Source organism: Pocillopora verrucosa, chromosome 2, assembly GCF_036669915.1.
Source record: "Pocillopora verrucosa isolate sample1 chromosome 2, ASM3666991v2, whole genome shotgun sequence".
Taxonomy (NCBI): domain Eukaryota; kingdom Metazoa; phylum Cnidaria; class Anthozoa; order Scleractinia; family Pocilloporidae; genus Pocillopora; species Pocillopora verrucosa.
Genome location: NC_089313.1, coordinates 14,679,479 through 14,703,288, shown reverse-complemented (window position 1 = coordinate 14,703,288; position 23,810 = coordinate 14,679,479). Strand labels below are relative to the sequence as shown.

Here is a 23,810-nt window from a genome sequence, read left to right as displayed (position 1 = left end):
GTTCAAACTGTGTCTGCGTTTACTTGTGTCAACCTTGCTTGCTAAGTGAATTGTAGTTAGACGGTCTTGTCCGCGTCCCACGGGCTTATGTTAGCCCTTTACACCCTAACATCAGTATGTATATTCTCCATACTGTTTTCTATACAGTTCCTAAGGTGCTAACAAGGAGAATTTGTTTATCAATCGAGAAAATATTTAGTTGATGATCACTTCCTTTATTCTCATGACCTTACTGTGATGGAGAAATAAGATGCAAGTCACTTTCAGGGGTTAAAGGGCTAAGGAAACTTTACCCTTGTGACCAGTCTTAAGGGTGTCTTGCCAACTTACATTCGAGATGATTGTCAGTGGTTATGTAGCTTACCCTTACGGCCGAAACACCCATTCTAAGAGCTCTCAGTGTCTCTAATTTTTCTTTTAACCTAGCGAGTCATTACCTTGTGTTATGACTTCTTTTATTGCTGATTTTCAAACATGTCCACGTACAAACACTTAAGTGACGAGGAAAACAAACTGAACCCATTCCATGGTGGTGAAGGGGAAACAGTGATAAGAAGTTGAACCCCTTGCGTAGTTTTCCTAAATGCGTTCATTGTACATCAGCACCAGTCCTCAGGGAACTTTTAATTGCAAAATCGAACTATGATTCATTTGAAAGTATCAACAGATGTCAAAGCCCCACACGAATACAAGAATTTAAGCACTCAGAAGCGATTCACTTAAAGTAAGACATCAGATTGACGATGTGAAACGTCCTTTTAAATTATTAAAAGTCTCGACACACTATCAGATTACGAGAAAAAGGCCAGCTATTGAAGTCCACTAGCAAGAGCCTCGGAGTGATGGAAATTCGTTAGCTGTGGGTTGTCCAAACTTTCCAATGAGTTCGTCATAGTCAGCGTACTTAGAGAAGAAATGGAACGGACGTATTGTGGTCGAAGAACTCCGATAGGCTTTGGTTCAGGTTTGGGCTCGTATGGTTGGTTTTTCTCAGGGCGGAAGATAATTATGTACAACTTTGGTCCAAAAAGGCAAACAAGACCTACAGTGCAGCAAAGTATGAAAAGAAAACAAGTCGTAATTGTTCTGTGAAGTCCCTTTGTGCCTAAAGCTGTTGGAATGAAAACCGCTCCGCTTATACACACGGTGACCATGCTGAAGGCGATGAACTTGGCTTCGTTGTAATTTGCGGGAACTTTTCGTACTAGAAAAGCTTGGTACGTACAAAGAAGAATCAGAGCAGCGTTGAATGCCGCCCATATCGTCACGCCCTCTAGTGACTCCCCCATGCACTCCAGCACGACTTGGTAGCTTCCGTAAGTGACTCTCACGGATTTTTGCGGCGAGATGATGATCCAAGTGGCTGCAATGCAGTTCTCAACCACAACACACAACAGTACAAAGAGAAGCTGCCACTTATTGCTCAGGAAGTAAGCCTTGCCAGTGCGCATGGTTTTCAAGCTGAAAATCCGCGCGATACGATTGGTCTTCGCCAAGAGAGCGCCAATCACCAAAGCTACTCCTGTGCTGATTAAAAACGGGCGAATTTGGCACAACAGGGGTGTCGGTTGCAATATGAACTGGATGGGAAGGGCGTAGCACCATGCTAAACCAAACAGAAGCACGTAAGAAATTCCTCGGCTAGAAGCCTTCACAACAGGTGTATCCCTTTGTTTAAACATTGACACAAAGGTTACCAAAACAGCACTTATGCCCACTCCACTGACACAAGCTACTACCATGCCGGGCGTGGTGCGAAATATCTCTTTCGAGGGAATTATGATGCAATAGGACTTGCCACTATTGGCTGTCATTCCATCCGGGCAACTTACACACGCCGTCGCTTCTGATTGGTTGCTGATTCTGTTGCCATCACAACGAAGGCAGTTCCAACAGCATTCCGGGTAGTGTTTCTTCGGCTCTTTCCAATGCCCAGGTCTACATCTTGGACTACACCTTGCAAAGGACTGAAAGTCACTGAAAGGATGTCGATAGAGCTCGAACGGAGAGCAAAATTTAAATCTCTCTCCTAAATACCAACTCCCAAGAATGTCAAAAAAGAATTTCCCGCCGCGTTTGTTAAGAAAAATTATATTGTAGTAAGCTTTCGCGCTTCCACTATCGTCAAATGACACCCGCTGACCAGTAGGCGATACAAAGGAAGAGTTCTTGATGAAGTCGTACACTTCAGATTGTATGGTATTCGAGACGTGGATAAGACAAGCCTTGTCAGAACAACGATACATGTTATGCAAGCCATACGCCACAGCATACACTGCGTCTATTGCAGTAGTCGTATATGAAGAATAATCTATAGGTTCAGTTGAATTTAACAGTTTCTTAACATACCGTTGGTAAGTCCTCAACCAGGGGTTCCGATTCAGGCGTTCTTGAGTGATGTTCTCAAAATAATCTCTGAAAGGCTCGTAAACTTTCGAGTTGGGTTCTATGTTGATCCAGTATTTTAAGATTTCTTTGTTGTTGCGCAAAACTGAATAAGATCGAGCGAATGCGTCAGAACCAATCCATATGTAACCAGCCATGTTTTCCTCCCGAGCCACGTTAATGAAATAATCTGCATCATTCAGTTCGGCGAAAAGCACGATGACTTTTGCTTCGGGATGTTCGCGAATTTTCGACATAATTTCGCGCACTTTCGCCTTAGGTGTTCGCACGGTGAAGACTTCGTCGACTGCAATACAAATGCGAGAATAGTTTTGACTGCTCCCGATCAGTTGCTTAAAAGCATCGATTCCCGAGCGTCCGTACTCCGTATCTGAGGCAACAGTCGAGACAAAGTTCCAATCCAATTTGCGAATGATGTCAACCATGGCTTGAGCTTGACGCGTGTCAGACGGAACAGTGCGTAAAAAGTTCTTGAATCGTTTGCGGTCGCTTAGAAGCCGACTGGTAGAAGCGTAACTAACGACCGGAACGTGGAATAGTCCTGCTAGATTTGCCACAGCGATTGTGATTCCACTGTAAGCAGCTCCTACAAGAGCAACGCCCTTATCTGGAGACGTTTTCAGCATGGAGGCGTTAAGCGTCAATCCACAGGCTCGAATATTGTCAAGTTCCGCGCGCATATACGCTGCACGGATAAAACCGAACTGTAAAGATTCTTGAATCGTATGATCAACGCTGTTGCAAGTGTCTTTAATGTCGACACCCAGGAGGATTCCCGGCAGTAAGGTTTTGTTTTTGTTGATTTGATCCAAGGCATAGAGAATCGCTTCAGCATACTGAATGCCACGGAAGTTGAACGGTCCCCCGCAATGATGAGAGAACTTTCCGTGTGAGTTCTGCTCCGGATCCTCTTCTCTTGTGCCCTGAGGATAATGAATCGGCGCTAGACCAGCTAACATGACATCTCCTGCTATAAAAATCCTTGGAGATTCATTCTTCAACATTTTCGCTTCGACAAAAAATACATTTACACTTAACAGAGTCAACCAACAGACAAACATCTCCATTGGAAGAAATCGAGAAAGTTTTCACTTGGAGATGCTCATGCAATGGTGAACTTTTTCAGCAGATGAAAAACTTCGGTTTCCTGTTGTTCTTCTTCACAATATGATAACTATTTATTGAGCCTCGTAGCGGTAGCCTTTAACTTCGTTTTGCAACCAAAATTAATGCCTTTACGACTTGAAAACCCAGCAATTAAAATACGTCCACCACTCGGGGAAAAAAAAACTTCGTCTCAGCTTCTTGCTGATGGCCCAGGCCTGAAGTTGCAAACACCTTACTGAGGAGTGCCTTTCGCAGTAAATGTTCTAAAGAACTTTGAATCAAAGGCCAAAATGTTTTGCTCTAATGTTTGGCTCTAATGTTTGGCTCCTGTTCAAATGCACTCCCTATGTGTCGTTCGTTTCCGTTTTCCGCGGCATCTATGCGTACATAAGAACGGCTAACAGAAATAATGAGATGTGTGCAAACACTGAACGAACAAAGTGTCAAGTTAAACGGTGTGAGCCTTTTAAATTGAGGTTCGACTTGACGTTATAAAATTTAACTTCCCCTACAACCGGATATCAATTGCTGTACAGCAGACATTGTTATTTAGGGATTTTATCAGTTAAAACTTCTAATTGTCCAGGCTCTTTAGGTTTGATTTGAAAAATTAGATCACACAAAAGTTGAAAATTTGAGTCAGTTTAAAAATTGAAAGCCCTAATCAGCTGTTCTTGTTGCTGAAATTGGTTTGCGGACTAAAAAAATTAATTTACATACAAATAAAATTCTGATAGCAGAGCAAATACGAAGAATTCCGGCAGGTGTAAAGTAGTTATTAAAATTTAATAATGAGCTCAATATTTTTGAAAATCGAGGCTTCTGATCGGTGATGCACTCGGAGTAATAGTGAAAATTGTCCTCGGTCATAAGTAAATTCCGCTTTATCATCCAATTGTGGACAGTTTCAAGGAACATCAACACCTTGTTTAAAAACTCATCTCTTCGATGTCATTTATAGCCACATTTGTTTGCACTTTTGGGAGACCTGACTCGGTGTTTATTAACTTTCATTTGAGTTTGGCAATTGAGTCTAGAGACCTCTCAAGTCTTAATGGAAAGGATTTCTTAATATCTATTATCTGTAATAGAACACGACGGTCTAAGGAAATTTTGATCGATATCGTCTCAATCGATAAAGCAGATCAACAGCTTTCAGCATGACATTTTTTTTCTGTCAGCTTAATTAAAAAAATAAGTTCAACTATTTGACTAACTTGATGACAACAGCTTGATAATGGAGTTTTTCAAAACAGCCACACTCTTCAATAAACAGAGTTTACAATGCAATCGTTTTTTTCCTCCTCTATTGATTTCTTGGTATCTCAAAATTAGAACAGAGGGTAAATTATGTGCTCAAACCAACTGTCACAACATTTCGTTCCGCCGAGAGTTAACTAGGAATTAGTTTACACACAGAAACAAATACACCAATCAACACCCTCTATTAAAAACAACTGCGCTTCCGATAATTTGTCTCTCTTCTAGTGTTCCAAAGGTTAGCTAGAGTAATGCCGCACAGCATCCCAAGGTTGTTTTTGGTGACAGAGACTAGAATTTCGACAATCTGCACAGACTTCGAGCTGTTTTCAGAGCAAAGTACATCAGTAGAATTTTTCGCGTCTGGTTCGTGAAAACGACTAGGTTACTTTTGCCGAGATGCTAAAAGCTTGGACTCGGCTTATACACGCTATATATGATTGGTCAGCCGGTTTCGATCTGTCGGTAAAGTTTGGTCGTTCGGTTAGGTTCGTGAATGAGTCGATTGTATGGTGCTGATGGTTGTTGACGTCTGTTAAGATGATATTTTTTTTCCGATTGAGTCAACCAGCTTTCTATCGTCAGCCCATTTTTCGTGTGTGAAGCTGCAGGAACCGAGCCGCATAAAAGACTGGTAGTAAGGGAGGAGGGGGGCAGGGCACAATGACCCTGGACAAGGCTCAACCATGTCACGTTCTGCGAACCTAGAAGGTCGATGAAATTTTCTCTGCTCGTATGGCACTGATAAACGATGAAAATAAGACACAAAATCATTCAAAATCACACATTTTGCAAGAATTAAATACAAAATATTCTCTTTGTTTAATTGGCGTACGATTACTTGATATGATCTCGGCGCGAGACCTATATTACATTAAGATATGACTTCTTTAAAAACCTTCTAATGTGACCCATAATATATGCGTATCGCTATCTTCATATAACACTCTAAAAAATCTTTAAAAAAGAATGACTAAAATTTGTTGTATAATTAACTAAAAAAATTAGTCTTAATTTCAATCCGTATTAACTAAACTTTTCAAATCACCTTTATACCAGTGTTTGAAAACGACAAATAAGCATCGGCTCTGACAGAGAATTCAGTGATTTTTCTTCCTTTATTTTCTCGATTTTCTCATGGGCTGCCTTCTCACAGATTCTGAACAAACTGTGTAACCAATGGGATGTAATAACACCACTGCAACTGTTTTCGCGCTGGTTTGCATTTCGTTAATCAGCCGACATGTTTCCTTGTTATAGAGCTGTGGTGAGCAGCACTGAAAATTTCACAGCTGAGCTTTTCGGTCGGCCGTACCTCTAACTGATAAGAGTATTAACTTTGAAGTATTTTTCTGGCTATTGCTTTCTCTATTCAGAGTATTTGTTGTCTATAAATGTTTTTTTGGATACCCTCCCCTCCCTCGGGAAATCCGAGATGAACGAGGATAACCTTTTATTGTGAAAGGTACTGATGTTTTCCTTAAATATGTACTTTTAAAAATATGTTTTCTCTTTGTAATATATTTACTTAATAGTTCACCAGTTGCGTTTTGTTAAAAACGATGTCGTGTAAAATTTTAGGATGGAAATCAAATAGTAGACGAATCTAGATCTAAGAATCAAATGGCATTTCCGTTGAAAAAATTCACTGCCACGGAGGCTTTTTGAGACAATATGTTTCCTCCACAAATGTCTCGACATCCTACCGATAAATTAAGCTAAGTCTCCTCGTTGATAACAAAAAACGTTTAAAAACGGGTGTGTTTAATACTGATCATCCTTGAAACCAGTCTGAATCAACATTACACAAGCTCCTCAAAATGTAAGTAACCTAAATAACTATCTGATCTAACCTGATGTTTTCAAACTATCTAACAGCAACAGATCTGTGTATGGCATCTCGACGGTAAACTTCAAAAACACTACTCCGGTCCGTGCCATAAGAGGCAATCTAAAGAACTGCAGAAACAACTCCATCATTCAGCACCATTCCTCTTGTTCACTACAAAAAAAATCAACAACACAAACGTTTCAAATACACTTTCACCCTTTAGACCATAACATCTGTACGCATACTCTCCATACTGTTCTTCATACATTTCTTAAGGTGCTGTCAAGGAGAATTTGTTTAACAATCAAGAGCTTCCTTAGTTGGTGATCATCTCCTTTATTCTCGTGACCTTCACGTTTGATTCAGGGGTGATATCGTTGGGAGAAATTAGATTTTAGTCACTCACAGGGGTTAAAGGGTTCACTGAATTTCTAAATGCCACAAAATACAGTAAAGGTCGACGGAGCGATATCGAAGATAGAAGAACAATTCACATTAATTAATTTAGTGGAACAATACTGAAGCGTAATTTGATTGAGTGTCGTAAAATTCAAAATCACAGTACATCACAATGGAAAATCAGAGCAAATCAAATATATCAAAAGAAGCCAACAGGAACTCAAAGTTAAAACAAGAACTCCTCGAAGCGCGGGAAAACGCGAGTACGAAGTCGCTATTTGTTTCAGTTTGCATCTGATCGTGAGATGGCGCGAGCTTTCTGAACCAATCAAAAAATCTCGCGCCACATCCTAAGCCACTCAGATACAAGACTAAAACTAAATGCGGCCTAGTCACTCGCGTTTTCCCGCGATTCGAACACTTTGCTCATATTCACACTGAATTCTCATTGGTTTCTTGCAATGTTTTCCTTCGCTTTGATTGGCTATACCTTGACGCAAGCGAAGTGTTGATGACGTGCAAGAGGGTGGGGTCCCTGTCCTTCAGCATGGCCAATAGCTGGTCTAGGTATAACTTATTTTGTTCATGTTCCTCCAGCTTGGCTTCCATGTCTTTTACAGCTTCAGTCTGCACAAACACAAATACCATTAAAAAAAGTCACATCAACAAAGCTCCAGCAGATTTCCAGCAGAAGGCTTTGTCTTGAAGGTTCGCCGGACTACGCCGGTTTAGAAGGGATCTTAAACCTGTGCTACTATTTTAACGCAAACTATTCATTGATTGGGAAGAACACACATGAAATTTCACTCACAATACGCTAGATAAACTTGAGAACGTCGCTTGCAATAACAACCAATCTTGCATTAACTTACCAAAGTATTTATCTTGTTTTCTGATTCCTTCAGCTTTTTGTCTTTTTGTCGAGCAATTGTTTCTGCGGTGCTTACCTGTTTGGTTAAATACTGGGTAAGAAAGAACAAAACAGAGGAGACATTAGTTTGTTAAAGTTAAAACAAATTTGTGGACACTGATGTAAGGTGGAAAGCTCGCAAAATCACGTATCCTTTCTCATAGGCCTGACAACTCAAGGAACAGACAACAGAGCTCTGCGCAAGTCAGATACGATAATAACCAAATAACAAAAGATCAGTAAAAAGCGCGAGATTAGTCATTGTGTAACAGGAATTTTTCTCCTTAATAGTTTACAACGAGTCCGATGATTTGCTCAACCCCTTGACCCCTAAAAGTGACCAGCATCTAAATTCTCCTTACAATATCACCCCTGAATCAAACATTAAGGTCACGAGAATAAAGAAAATGATCGCCAACCCGAGAAGCTTTGATTGTTCAACGAATTCTCCTTGTCAGTACCAAGGGGGATGTATGGGGAAGAGTATGAAGAATATAGATACTGATGTTAGGGTTGACTTTGAGTTCCTTACATTGATTACTTGAGATATTTACCTCCGCTCTAATTGACTGTTGTGATTACTTTGGCTTTTGTTTAACAACGCCCAAACGAAATGCGCACTATTTAGGTACTAAAAGACTTTTACATAACCTCAATTAAACACGAAAGGGGTTGAATTCTCGAAAGTACTACAAATCCTCGACTGCGTTTCGGGTTTGCATACCTTTGGAGAATTCTCTTAACTCCTCGATTGCTACGTAAACACGAAAATATCCTCTGTTACATTTTTGAAATATTTCTTGAAAATAATTCGACGAGTGACAAGCGTGTTCACATACTCTCATCTACACACACCTTTCGACCAAAGAGAGCGCGCGTACTATCTTAGATATCTTAACAATACTTACAGTCTCCACATCACGAAGCTCTTTGTACTTCTGTTTAAAGGACTCGTTTTCCTTGGCTTCTGCCGCTAGTTTGGCCACAGCTGACTTCAGTTCATCGACTTCTTTCGTCCTTTCAACCAAGAAGATGTTCTCGAGTTTTAAATCCTCAACCTCCTTTGCGTTGTTCTCCGCATCTTTCTTTTGAGCCTGACTCCTTTCGCTTTCTTCCAACTCGGCTATCCTGTCCAACAGCTGTTGTTTCTCGGAAGCGGCATCCTCCAGCTCTTTCTGCAGCTTGTTCGCCCTCTCTTGGCTCTGTTTTTCCATTTCACGCATCTGGGCGGTCAACTTGATAATATTTGTTTTCATCTCCTCTGCGTCCTTGCTCTTAGCTGCTACCTCTAGGTTTTTCTGTCTCAAGTTTTCCACTCTGTCGTTTTCACCTTTTTTGGATTCTCTTCTCTCGCGCTCTAACTCCTTCAACTTCTCAACCAACTCTTTCTTCTGTGCTTGGCTTTTCTCCAACTCCTGTCGAAACATATCGCCCTCGTCAACTTTGCGAGTGAGTTCTCGGTTAACTTGCTTCAATTTCTCCATTTCATTTACTTCCATTAACAATTCATTGTGCTTTTGCTTCAGTTCTGCAAGTCTCGAAGCAAGCTCATTTTGACCAGAGCTGGACTCTTGATTCATAAGTCTTAGCTTCTCTAGTTCCTTTTCTTGAGAATCACAGGTATCGCGTAACTGTCTCAAATTCTCCAGCTCCTTTTCGTTGGACGAGAGTTCGTTGTTTCGAGCGTAAAGCCTTTCGATTTCGCGATCTCGCAAAGCCGTTTCATTCTTAAGCTTTTCCTCGAGGTCATCAATTCTTCTCCGCAATTCTTTATTCTCTTGTCGAAGCTCCTCCAACGCATGGTCTTTCTCGACCAAAGACTCGTCCTTCTCTGACAGCTTGCCGCGCGCTACGCTTCGCATTTTGAGTTCCTCATTCTCTCGCCGCAAGCTTATCAGTTCGTCCTCTCTCTCATTAAGCGTGTCACTTCGTAAACGTAGCTCTTTCAACTCCTCTTCTTTGGCGGCAAGCTCATGACGGACAGCCTCTAACTCCTGAGAAGCGATCACCTCGGATTCCTCGTCGATGACCTGATCCAGCTCGTTCAAACCCTCCATCAAATCCTCACTGATTTCCTCCTTGATTTCGTTCCCTTCTACACTTCCTGGGACAGGTGCAAACTCCAGCTCGTCTTCATCGCGAACCGAAGACACTTCTGAGGTAATGCCTGGTTCTTGAGAGGCATCTTCAGTAGCATCTGTCATCCTACATACAACAGACATACATAAAACACGTCAACTCTTTGACTCTTATGACTGATTGGCTTCTTATTTCTCCCTTCAGTATCACCCTTAAATCAAATTCAAAGGTCATGAGAAGAAAGAAAATGATCACCAACCTAAGAGGCTCCTAATTTTTAAACAAATTCTCCTTGTCAGTGCCATAGGAAATGTAACAAGAACAGTGTGAAGATTACGAAGACTAATGTAAAGGTGTACGGGGTCAATAAAAAGTCTGCTTATCAAAAGTTGGTAAACCTTATCAAGTAGAAAACAGTGGTTTTGACCCTTTCGCTCTTAAGAGTGACCAAGAGGATTTTAGATAGAAATGAAAGAGATGGTAAGTTTTGAGCACGGTAAAGAAACAGAGATAGATGTTTTTCGTCTTGTCACGCTCGTGACAAGACGAAAAACATCTTTCTCAAGAGTATTTTGTTCCTACAACCGCAATACATTCTTAGCAGAACGGTGATGAGAAAAAAAAGGACAAATCAGTACGAACGTATTTGTTCGATTCAATACCGAATTCTCTGGCTAATATTGTTGGAAGTGAAAGGGTGTACCTAATGTACAAAATATTTTTCGTTTTTAACTTTCAAATAACCTTGACACTGGAAAACCGATGTGGACATCTTTATTTTAGCCGAATGTTGAGGTTCACTTAACAAGTTTAATATATATTTTTTACGCAGTTTGGACTCTAGTCTCTTTTTTCGTAAAGGGATTTTTTTTTACACCTACCATCCATCAACTGTATCTTTATTATCATCATTAACATCAGTTGAACTATCTGTTGGTCGTCTACAAAGCCTGAACACGTGATCGGGTGCACTCCACGCCATTTGCAGTCTCAGAGGGCATACGTGATCAGCTACCTCCTCTCTATCATCTGCACAAAATGACATCAATAAATTGAGCTATTGCCAAATGTTGCGACATATTTCTGCTGAATTTGGTAGTAAGGAGTTTGGTTATGCCTTTCAAACAGAAAGCTAGTTCCTCTAGGTATAAAATTTTTCATTTAAATGGATAAACAGAAAGTTTTACCTTCACATTCCTCAGACACTTCCACCAAATAGTACTCGTTAGCCTTCCCAGGCAACTGAAACTTCTTGACAATCAGTTCTAGCGCTTCTGTACATGGAGTCTTGGCTGATAAGGGAATGGATCGGTAGTCTAAATCGTCTTCGTACCCTTCGAGTTCAAACAACATCTGAAAAAAAAACCAGAGAAATTAATGAGATTAAAAGAGCATAGCACGATCTATCTACACCGCTGAGCGGAAAAAAACAGTGACAAAAGTGATTTTAATGCCCCTCGAATAGGTCTGGAATTTGAGTCAAGTTCCAGACCCGTGCGGCAATTTTCACAGGAGAAAAAGCTTCCTTTAAATTAGTCAATAACCATTTAATACGAGGATTGGCGTGTAAATATGAAGATCAACTGTGCAATACGTCTTGAACCGATAACACGAAAGAATAATTAGGCTCGATACTACTGAGTTGAGAGAGGTATTGTAAGGTATTGTAAAATTTTCATTCTCCCTCGCCACATTCGTCCGAATGAAAAACATTTTCCTTCTTATCCGGACAGACAACTAGAAAACACAGAGACAATAAAAGAGAACTACAGGTTAAACAAGCTCCGGTATTGTAAGGTATTGTCACTTCGAGTTGAGAGAGGCATTGTAAGGCATAGTAACTTTGAATTGAGAGAGGTATTTTAAGATATTGTAACTTCGAGTTGAGAGAGGTATTGTAAAGCATCGCAACTTCGAGTTGAGAGAGGTATTGTATGGTATTGTAACTTTCGAGTTGAGGGACGTATTGTAAAGAATTGCTACCTCGAGTTGAGAGAGGTATTGTTAGTGCAAGATATCTTTCCCAAAAACTCATTACAAAGACCGCCCACTAGAGTTTGAGCCCAGACCGTTTGCCATGAAGTCCGACCAATTAAGCCTCCACTTCTCTCACACACAGCAGGAGAAATAGTCAAAACAATCTTACCTTAATCACTCCTTCATCTCTGCTCCTCAATTCAAAGCGCTGTTTGTCAGGATCAGTCCAACGACACTGACGTAACAGAGGACAATCTGCATCAGTAAGATCATGGCGTGAACCTGAAAGGAAAATGGGCAGATTAGATTAATGTTAATGACAACAAACAATATATTGCTGAGGAGAGGGGCGATAGCAATTCAACAAAATATCAGCTAAGATTGTTGACAAGATCCTGGTTGCTTAAAACGAGGATAATGCCGTCCACAGAATGAAACGGCACAGTATGGCGATTTATGTGTCGGACAATGCTGTAAACTTTGGGAAACAGATGCTCGATGTGAGAATAGAAAAGATTAAGGAGAAATGCTACTCTTATAAAGTGGTGCAAAAAAATCAGCATTGACGTGTTATTTAAAACTAAAAATGACACTTCTAACAAGTGTTTTGACATATTTAAAGATTTTCTTGTTTTTCTTTTCAATCCACATTTCAAACCAGGGAAAGGGAAAGAATAATACAAATAGTATAGTACAGATAGTATTTCAAGAGGCCTACCTCCTTTTCCTAATCCCATTTCACAAACATAATACCTCCGTGGATCGTCCACTAACTCGTATTTCTCAAAGACAAGTTTGATAATCTCAGCACTTGTAGTGGTCATGTTGACCATGAAACTGCAATAATTCATCTCCTCAGAGAGAGCTGTCGGCCATATTCGAATCAATCCCTGGGGACCAGCCTGCAGAAGATACTGCATTGTGGGATTGAGTTTCTTTGTCGCTGATGAGGAAGACGAGGACGAGTGGTGGAAGAGCTTGGTCAGCTTGGACGAACTTGTACTTAGAGATAAGCTGTCCAGAAGTCTTGTCACCCTGTGGATTGATGGCAGTTGTGGTGAGGGAACCGAGCCATAGCATGAACAGAAATGATTATTGTAAGCTACATTTATTTTCAGATTTATCAGCTAGTATCCGCAAAGACAACTAGGAGGCAAGGGGCACAAAAGCAGATGAAAATTACTCTTACACCCTTGGTTTAGAAATCCTTAAGACATCGCAGTAACCCTTTAACTCCCATGAGAGACCAAGAAATAATTTCTCCTTACAATAGCAATACAATATCAAGCAGACAAGTGATGAGAGTAAAAAAAATATCTCATACCAAATTCTCCAAACTCACAGCATAACAATTTTATGACAGAGTGTAAGGAGAATTACTGATTATTGATGCGATCTTGGAAGAGAAAGGGTTAATAAATAAAAAGTATAGTATAATAACAGCACTATAATAAATACTAGGCACAAAAGAAAGCATAGCAATTCATAGACCTTGAACTGGACTATCTGAATAACACTTTTTTTCCACCATCACTTCCTCACCATTACGAGTTCATACCTTTTGTGTTTCTTTTCCTTGCGTCCATGCTTCTCACTTTTTGAACTTTTTTCTCCCGACTTGTCCTTGTCTTTAGAGGTCTTTCCAGGCTTCTTTGATTTCCCAGCCCTAGGTATTATTTCATAGTCCTGCATAACATGAGCTCCAATTAATATCACAAAGGCGATAATTATATCAATGAAAAAAGGATGAGGACTTTCTTGTAACAAGCTGCTGGTCACCAACCAAGCACTTTAAGTATGTAACGAACCCTACCCATCCTACCCTTCTCTCATAAACATACACCACAAAAGTAATACAACATTCACAAAATTCACCATAAAGTATGGGTTTAGGAAGATACTTTCTCAAACTCATTAATAATTCATGCTGAGAAAACAAAGGAAATTACAACTGTGAAGGAGGTTTGGATATGTGATCTTAATTATCATAAATTCTGGTGAACTTTTGCTTTGATTTTCTCCAAGAATTATTAATGGTTTGAGAAGCTATATCAAACATTCGAAAGGGTGTTTCATCCGATATCCAAACACCTTGAAGTTGGTTAAAAAAAACTCGGCTGCGCCTCATTTTCTCAACCACTTCTCAGTGTTTGGATATCGGATGAAACACTCTTCCTCGTGTTTGATATATTATGTCAGATTTAAATGACACCTTCACACTGCCTCGAAAGATTATGATGGCCCAAGAGGGGGGAATCAGGTGCTTTGAACCAGCAAAAACACAATTCATTGGCTGAAGAACATGCAAATATTATCTTTAATATCTTGTTAATCATCACCATTGGGAACCTAAAAACATTGAAAACTCAATACTGATCTTCTTGTGTACGTACATTGATTGACTTCAATTTTACATTTATATCTCAGTACATGAGATGTAAGTTAGTTTGCTGACAAAACAACACTCCAATAAGAAATAAAATCTTAACTTACATCAAGTTCTCTACCCAAGCTTTTTGTTTTCTTTGCTGTCTGTGACCATGAGGGTGGAGGCGGTGGAGGAGGCATGTTGATATCCTGAGAATGATCCTCACTGCCTGTTGTGACACCACTGGATATTGACCCAGTTTCTGCTCCCATATAAAAACCTGCTTCACTTCCGTGAGGTGAAGAAGAACCTGTGGAAGTGTCCAGTCCAAGTTCTGCTTGGAATGCTGGAGATCGTAAAGCATTAAGGACTGCCATAATTTTCATCTTCTCTTTCTCAGAGGCAGACTGCAGAGCACCTGTGAAAAATAGTAATTGTTACACAAAATGCTCCCATTCTATTAACCTTTCTTTTGATATATGTCAAATTTACATGCTTATTGTGGCTATTGTGGGAAAAACAGGACCAAATTTGAGCCCTGTTGTTGTGTTTTGTTCTTGGACACTTTGCTCTCACATCACTTGTAAAGCTACTACATGTACTTCACAATGAAAATTAATTGCATTGCAGTAAAAATAAGTGTTTTGAGTATCACAAGCTATGTACACCTTGGTAATTTAGTATTATAAATTGGCCACCCTAGAGAGTATAAAAGCTGACATTTTGAGCATTAGCCCTTAGTCTTTCGCTCTGATGAAGGACTAACACTTTAAACATCAGCTTTGAAACTCTTTACGGTGGCTAATTTATGTTATCAACTCAGGTGATAATACTAAATTACCTTGTTATACTCTCCCACTGATACAGCACCACAGTTTCTTTAGAAACTTACCCCCTTTATTCAGTTATCTGCACCTTGCTTAAGTCAATAAAAGCCCTCCCTTCTCCCCCTAGATTCAAATATATTTCAAATCAATTTGCATTTGCACCATACCTTGAATCTCCATTTCAAACATGTCCTCTTCTTCAGGGTGGAAACGTCTGTATATCTCAGAGAGGATAACTTCACGCTCATCAGGAGAATTAATGCCAATCTCCTCTGGAATGAAAGATTAAACAACATTTATTCCAAAGTTACTTTTTTAGCACAACTTCTTTGCATCAGTTTTCTGTTGGTTAAAAGCAAAAGTCTACCAAAGAGTTTACACCTCAAAGAAACCAGAGTCAAATACTAACCAAGTAACTGGAAATTGATGTTTTTTAAGACTCTTCCATCCACATGATGCTCTGAAAATACAAAATTAAATAGAAAAACAATGTTTTAATTTCATAGCAGAAATTCATTACACATTAAATTTTGAAGAGACCTGTTTCATTGGCCAAACATTGGTTTCAACGAGTTGTGTAAAAACGATAATCTTTTTATCATGGAGATTGCCATGTACTTAAAAGAACAAGTTATTTTGACTGTCTCTGAGGCAATGACATTTAAAAAACTGTTCCCTGAAAAACTTAAAAATTGTAAGTAACTATTGATATGAGGAGGTGATAGTTCAAATTCTAATTTTTAGGTTTGATCTATTACTGTCCAATCATCATTTGATATCATGTTCACTGAAAACTTTCAATTAAGGTTGGCACAACAAATACTGTGCAATCATACAAACCTCTGAACTCTGTTGCAAAATGTCCCAAACCAATGAAATCTAACCAGTCCACACAATCATCTTCTGTCCACACCTCTAAAGCAAGGTTGTGAAATCTTTTATCTTCTTGTGGCTGAAAGCACAACACAAAGAACCTTCACTTGACAGTACTTTAAGGGTAAAGTTATCTTGAACTCTTTCACTACTATTCAAAATTATGAATCATGACAAGTTTTTGTAAAAAAAAAAAATGACCATTTCACTTCCAAGATCTAACTGTTGTTTCTTGAAATTCTGTCATTCATCTCTTTCTTATCTTGCTCTGATAATTTAGAGTTAATCAAACAGTATCCTCTACAAATATTTTTCTCTCCTCTCATTACCTTTCTGGTAGACAATGTATCGATACTGTATGGAGAAATTACTAATGGGTCACAAACTGAGAGTGAATCATCAGGTCTCAACAATGTCTCTCAAAACATTTTGCACTTATTCAGTGATCAGGCACATAATGCACGTTTATTAAAAGATTTCTCTGTTAAAAATTACAAAATTGTCTTTACCAAAAACATGACAAAATGTCCAGGCCAGAAATAAAAGAGGTGTGTGGAATAAATCCTTAAGTGACCTTAGATGCAGCATTCACTTTTTAACTCTTAAGATCTGATTGTTAATTCTCCCTTCTAGCTTCAACTCATTCCCTTGTCAATAAGTTACGAGAATTTGGTGATAGATCAACATAACAACTTCTACCTGACTGTCTAAGTTTGAGTATTCTCATTACCAGGGAAAAACACACATGAACCTCCCTTTTCTTTTACCTGTACCTCTAATAGAGAGGAGGGAATAACAGGGGATGGCAAATCGCCTTCATATCCATTCTCAAACACATCTGAATCCTCTACTTCTTCTTTTACCTCTGCCTCATCAGAGCTAAAACGATAATGACAAACAACAATATGATTTAGAAAGATACTGCATGCATTTCGAATTTTTACTTACATCTCCATTGATTTGGTTTAAGATTTCTGCTCTGTTTAAATTATACATTGAGCCCTTTAACTCCCATGAGTGACCAACAGAGAATTTCTCTTTTCAGTAGCAATGCAAAATCAAGCAGGCAAGTGACAAGAATAAAGAAAAATAGTGATTTGCAGGATTTTCAGGCAATCCAATACCAAATTCTCTAAACTTAAACATTGTAAGAATTGTAAAGCAGATAGTAAGGAGAATTATTGATTAGATCTTGGGGGTGAAAGGATTAAAATAACAAATCTGCCATTAGTGTTATTACTTTTGTTTGTTTTTTTGTTTTGTTGTTTATTTTTTTTGATGTCTCTAATTATGCTGTAATGACCAGTAGAACAACGTCTCAGAATTACATCTGAATTGTATCTAATATTCCCTACTTGGGGAATACAAAACTAAAGTTGATTAACCTCAATGCATGAGGTTACTTTTAAGGTCTCAAACCTTAAAATTTTTAGTAACCAATGTTAGCAAAGTGCTTTACGACTTTTAACTGAAGAATATTGATTTGGAATTTATAAATAAGTTCTTATCTTCTTGCAATTTCAAAGAAGACTCTAGCTGTACTTCAGAGTTGGAGATTGTGAGGTGATCTTGAGAAGAAAAAGGATTATTAAATGAAAAAATAAAAAAGTGAAATTCATTGATAAACTACCTGGCAAACATTGGAGGAGGCTCAAACAAAATTTCATCGCTTCCCTCTGACTCTGATGTCTCTGTCATGATTTGCAATGGTGGATCCATTAGGCCATCATCATCCAGTTCAGAGCCTCTGAGTACTTGAGAGAAAAAAACCATGTCATTAATAAAAGACATAAATTTACACATTTGAAGCAACTTTATGTACCAATGTATATTAAGTAAATAATGATAACACATTTAATTTTCTTTTACATGAAATAATACGCACATTGTCACAAAATTAGTCAAACCAGACATTACAGAGTAACGGCTGTAAAAAATTTAAACATTCCAAACTATTTCCTAAAACCCTTGGCATTAATGTATAAATGGACGATACTAACTGTCTGACCTTAAAATGTGTGACCATATTCCAAGGATATCTTAACACATGCATGCCACTTTCCATGCAAATCCATCAGATGAATGACAATTTTACAACAATGCAAGCCTAGATGCATGATCAAAAAGGCTTAATCCAATGTTTTTGTACAATAAATTTCCTACAACAAACTCTTTCCAATACCATCCCTGATTTTGTTCTGTCTGGTGACTGATACTCTGAAAGAGGGTCTTCAAAGGCCCTTTATCAGCAAATATTATAAGAATACATCTGATTGTAAAAATACATGTTTAAGAACATTTTAGCATCACGTTCCATCACATTGTCTCATACTGTAATATATTTAAGAACCCTGAACATAGACTTTATACTACTAGTGATACATGTGCTCAAATAAGCAAAGATACTAAAGGGGCACAGTTTTATCTTTTATCAAACCAATTACCTGTGAATTGTAAATTTATTTTACAATCAAATGATTCAGTTTGCCTTCCATGTGATAAACTTCCAAGCTTTGCAACAGACATACCAAATTTTTGGAAACAAACAAAGCAAAAACTAACATGTGTCTTGGTTAAGAGTAAATGCAATATTCTCACTTATAAATCCTCTTATACCATGCCACAAGACTGAAACTAACCACAAACACTATCTTGAACAAAAACTGTCGCACCGAAATGCTATATTCCTCTTCAAATAGTTTCGATTCAAACATCACACACACATCCTTCATCCATTTTTAAAAGATAGAAAATACTAAAAAACAAAAATTAGAGGAAGTGATGAACATTCAAAACACGAAAAGGTTGTCAGCAGAATTCTTTTACAGAAAGAAGGTACTCACCCGAAAGAAGTAGCTCAAAATATGACAAGGCAAAGCAACCATTTCAAAAATTTTGAACACTTAAATGAAGTATTTTGAACTCATGTTGACACAAAGAGGCCCAAATTCTCTACACCTCTCTATCATCAATATAATTTCAACTTCAACAAACCTTCTAAAGGATCCATTTTTCACCACAAAATGTTTGACAGAAATGATTTTTCCATACAAAATAACTAGAACTTGCTTAGTAATCCTTGACAAATTTCACACACTGATATTTACACAGAGAGTGCCTTCCCACAGGAAGAAGACACAAGAATGATGAATCATAATCAATACAGGGGTGTATGTTTCACTTTTCAATGTGTTAATAAAAAAGATGATTAATTGCTCACACTTGTTCTTACCAATAATTCAACATTTGTTCAATAATTAATTTCACATCGAAATTTATTGTGGAAATAACTTGAACAAAGAGAAATTATTTAAAATTCAATTCAACAGATGGAGAATTATGGGCAGTATTGAATGCTCAATTGCCTACTTGAGGTCAATAGCTACTTACCACCAACATCTACCTCAATGACAAACTGCATGGGTCTTTGAACAACCTCTAACGTAAACATGACTGTCAAAAATCAGTGTGTTCTTCTTCTACAGTCTTCCCCACATTTCATAGAATTTAAAGGAAAAACATATTGTGCAATCAAGAGCAGGATGTCTTTGAAAAGGAACTAATCCTACAATTGACAAATATGGTGAAAAAAAACTCCAGGGAGTGGAAGATGTGGTTTTATTACAAGTCAATATTTAAAATCTTATTGTTCTTGAATTCCCTAGAAAAAAGCTAGCAATGATCAAAGTTAATTCCAAGGTTCAGGAAACTTGAAGAAACCTTTTGAAATCAATTTTAACCTATGGTAAGGATAGTTATCAAATGAAAAATGAACTGTTAGCATGTCTTTATTAGTCTTAATTGCCTATGTCTTAGTAATTTTAGAAGCACTTTTAAGATACTGAGCCAATATCAATACAAAATCAATATCAGTTCAGTGCAAATTAAAAGCTCAAAAGTGATTCAATATACATCAATCACCCTGCAAGGCTAGTATTTGAAGCTCATGAATAAAGAATAATCTTTTCTTGTCTCATGGCTAAAACAAGCAACAGTGAGTTCTGTCATGATATTGAAGCTTATCCAACACAAAGATCCACTAACATTGTACAATGATCTGACAAAAAGTCTCTTGTCTCATGTCACATGACAGTAAAATTTTCAAGCAGTTGCATAGCCAACAGGTCAATGTGAGTGAAGCTTTTGAAAAAAAACAAAAACCAACCACAACTACAGTTACAAAATGCAAAGATTTAAAGGGCATTATCCATAGGTTCATAGGTAAGATGACTCATAAGCTCTACAGGTAAATCAATTCATAGTACAAAGTGGATAAGTATTTCTGATCTAAACTCTTTCTAACACTAGTCTGTAGTTTGAGACACTCTTTGAACAATTTTATATCAAGTTTCAAAGTGTTCAGCTGTCACATTTCCCATAAAGAGGTTAAAAAACCAAAATAATTTCCAATTACTTCATAGTTATTTATAGTAAAGATTTTTGACATGTATTTTGTAATTAGTGATTGGCTCAAAATAGTTCATCAAAACTATTGTTTAGTTTTCTCAAAGCCATCCAAGATGCTGGCTTGAATTATTTCCTTGCCCATGACTAGAAACATCAGATTTTTTCTAAAAATCACGCCTGTGATTTCTCTTCAAGATCTTCCTATTATTTTTTCCTTAAAATCACTTTTGAGATTGGTTGATAGGATTGAGTCATAGTTTTTTTTCTTTATTTCAACTCTACTATAAGCACACTGCCCAAATTCTAGTCACATAGCTAAACAATTAAATCACATGTTCAGTGGTGTTTACATGTACTGCCATCAGTAGGTGCCCAGGGGTCACACAAGGAACAGTACAAGTTACAGGCAAAACCAAATAAGTCTAGTCCAAACAATCCCATTCTCAATTGTAATGACCTTCTACTCAGGTACTGAGGTCAGTGTCTCAGCATAATTGGACTCATCTCCGAAATCATTTATGTACAGCAATTCCTTTCCAAGAAACCAAAATTTTATTATGGAAGCAAGTTCACAAAAGAATTCTAAACTACTGTATAAAAGAATCACTAACCTCTAGTTTCCTCTGCTTCTTCTCTCACAGGATTGTCAAAAGTGAGGTCTTCATCCCTCAACGTTACATCTAATTCATCATCATCATCTGTATAATCCAAGATTCCTATATCGTCTTCATCAGCATAAAGACTAACAGAGCCATCAGACATGTTATCTGAATAATGTAAATCATCCAAGTCCTCAAGTTGACTGAAAGAAGATGACACCAGGTTTTTACCTTCATCAGAAGTTTCCTCAGAGTCATATCCATCAATTGAAGGCTCATTGACAACTTCCCCATCATATTCAATGACAACTTTTGGCAATGTCATTCCTGAACTTCCATGTTCTTTTTCTGTTCTATTTCTGTCATTGTTATCACTCCTGCTCACCTCATTCTCATTGATATTACTTTCAATTTTGAATTCATTAGGATCATTTACATTTGAAGTTCTAATTTTTGATCCAACAGATGGCACTGTTCCCTTACCACTGCTGTCATCAAACTTTTCTAGGCCATCATTACGGCTGTCATATTCAACAACCACATCAGGTTCTTGATGTGCAGTCCTGCTTGCACCATATGAGTCTGATGACCATGATTTCTGGCTAGAATTCTCATCATAAGTATTTTTATCAGTAACTGATTGCTTTTCTAAGCCATCAAGATCTAATTTTGCTTTTTCTCCTTGCACAAAACTATTACCTTGAAAATTATATTGTCTATTACTCCCAGATGAACTCAGAGGCTGGCTTATAGCACTAATTCCATCCCTGAAATTCCTTGGTAAAGAATTGGTGACGTTTTTTTCAGTTTTCATACCATGCAAACCAACTGACATTGGCTGATTGGTTTTTTTTTCTGCATTAACTAAAGAGTCAATATTTTCTTTAATGTTCTCAGAATTTGTCGTCTCGTCCTCGTCTGTTAATGTGACTGGTTTGAATCGTCGACGGTTTGCCGACAAGGTCTTTTCAACAGGTTTTCGCTGTCTGGAACTATAGGGCGTCTCATATTTGGACAGTCGTGAAGCAATGGCAGAATCTAAGGGGGTCTGTCTGTTTGGAAAGCCAGCTCCAATCTTTGGTAAAATATAGTTATCTTCACTAGAAGTCCTTCCATAGCCCTGCCATTTTGCTATCCTTGAAGAAGGACTGTTATTACTGCTGGCTGTATCAGATCTTAACTGCTTACTATTATTCAATACATTGTCTTCAATTTCATTTTTAAGGGGATTATCCACCAACTTTGCTGACAATTTGCCAGTTGTTCTGTCAATTGACTGCGTTTTTTCAAACCCACTTATTGGAAATGATCGCTTTGTTTCTACGTTTAGCGTGTCGTAAGCTAAAGAACCCAAAATCTCGTCGTCCTCTAACGGCGGGGGTGATGTAGGAAGAGGAGGTGGATCGTTGTCACCTCTGTGATGATCCTCATCCACCAACCGGATTTTGGGGTCATCTACCACACTAACTACGTTAAGATCTGTTCTTTCGGTCAAGAGCTCTCCATTTTCGTAATTTTTGTTTCTTTCAGGTTTCGGAGCCACTTTGGGACGATTTGTTCGCGGCTTATCACTAAGTCGCGGTGAAGATCTTGATTGAGAGAGTTCTCTACTCGAAATCGATAATCCTACATCGTTGGAAAGAATGAGCGCTGATGGAAGGTTTGGTTTTTCGTTTAACACGTTTACACGCTCATCTGAGAAAGCCTCATGGTCTTTAATCGAAGTTTGAGGACTATTTACATCAAAAGAAAAGTTGGAGTTGTTTTCGAGTTCTTTTCTTCGCGCCAAGGGTGAAGGTGATCTTCGTTTTGGACTGCGAGGCCTTGTTTTTGTCAAATTTTCGAGCGTGTATTCTGTCTGTGGTGGCAAAAGTGATCCTAACTCATCAACTAAACTTGAAGATTCCTCCAAGTTGTCTTTTGCACTAACTCGATTCACGTTAGCAATGGAACGAGAGCCATGATCTTCTCTCACCACAGAAAATCCAAACGGCTTGTTCGAGTCCTTCGATAAACCAGGCAACGCAAAAGCGCTTGGAGTAAAACCTCTTTTAGCCATTCTGTAGTAACAGTCTACTTGTAACGGGAAGCTTCGACGATGCCATTAGTAAATGAGGCAGTTAAACTTTCAAAACAAGCAATAATTTCAGCATGATAATTGAGTTTGCTTTACACTCAGCTGTGCATTCACTTACTAACACATGCATAATTTATGCATATTTGGCAGGCTGCGTGTTTGTTTGTGTACATGCCTATGTCACGTAGCGTGATTGACAGCAAGACATGAGTTGTAAACAAGTAGACGATGAAGTCCTTGCTCGCAAAGATAATTACAGTGATCGAAAACAAACGACTCAAGTTCTGTTAAAGGAACACATTAAATATGATACCCGATTAAGCCGGACCATAATGTTTGAGAGAATGCTTAACAATGAACCATTCAAGAACTAATCACCCCCTTCATAAAAGATGTCTTACGAACACTATTATCCGGTTTCAATCACATTGCTCCCCATTTACCTCTCTCGCAAGTTCTGTTTATGTTATGTGGCTTGAAATTGTGCTCATCTACTAATCGCTCAAAGTGGCGAAAAAACACCCAAAAAAACATCTTATTCCTCAAGAGCAGTCGCCCCCAAACTTTCCACTCCCTGAATAGAAAGCGACCACTCATAGTTCTAACCCGTTGGGATCACTTACACCGGAACTGATTAAGAGTAAACGTCTTGTTATAAGCCTTTCATGGGGAATTTTAAAGCTTTTCAAT

General features: G+C 38.3%; 2 protein-coding genes across 7 annotated transcripts; both read right to left on the bottom strand.

Annotated features, from left to right (window-relative positions):
• Nucleotides 1-307: 307 nt before the first annotated feature.
• LOC131790315 (metabotropic glutamate receptor 2-like) lies at nt 308-3,485 on the bottom strand (the record flags this gene model as incomplete). Its single annotated transcript, XM_059107510.2, has 1 exon — nt 308-3,485. A coding segment is annotated over one exon (2,676 nt), but the record flags the coding sequence as incomplete, so codon positions are not given.
• A 2,092-nt stretch (nt 3,486-5,577) lies between these two features.
• On the bottom strand, nt 5,578-23,102 carry LOC131790280 (uncharacterized). 6 transcript variants are annotated; one of them, XM_059107470.2, is made up of 16 exons: nt 21,056-23,102; nt 17,668-17,791; nt 16,805-16,916; nt 16,005-16,116; nt 15,574-15,624; nt 15,332-15,436; nt 14,463-14,755; nt 13,528-13,655; nt 12,688-13,004; nt 12,139-12,251; nt 11,180-11,345; nt 10,874-11,021; nt 8,822-10,118; nt 7,876-7,965; nt 7,494-7,630; nt 5,578-6,775 (listed from the first exon to the last, which is right to left on the bottom strand). In XM_059107470.2, the coding sequence occupies exons 1-16, from the start codon at nt 23,100-23,102 to the stop codon at nt 6,754-6,756; spliced, it is 5,262 nt and encodes a 1,753-aa protein (XP_058963453.2). In that variant the 3' UTR covers nt 5,578-6,753. The 6 variants fall into 6 exon arrangements, with proteins under 6 accessions (XP_058963453.2, XP_058963460.2, XP_058963474.2 ...); XM_059107477.2 differs by having other exon boundaries at nt 16,811-16,916; XM_059107491.2 differs by lacking the exon at nt 21,056-23,102 and adding an exon at nt 19,428-19,551.
• Between the last annotated feature and the right edge of the window lie 708 nt (nt 23,103-23,810).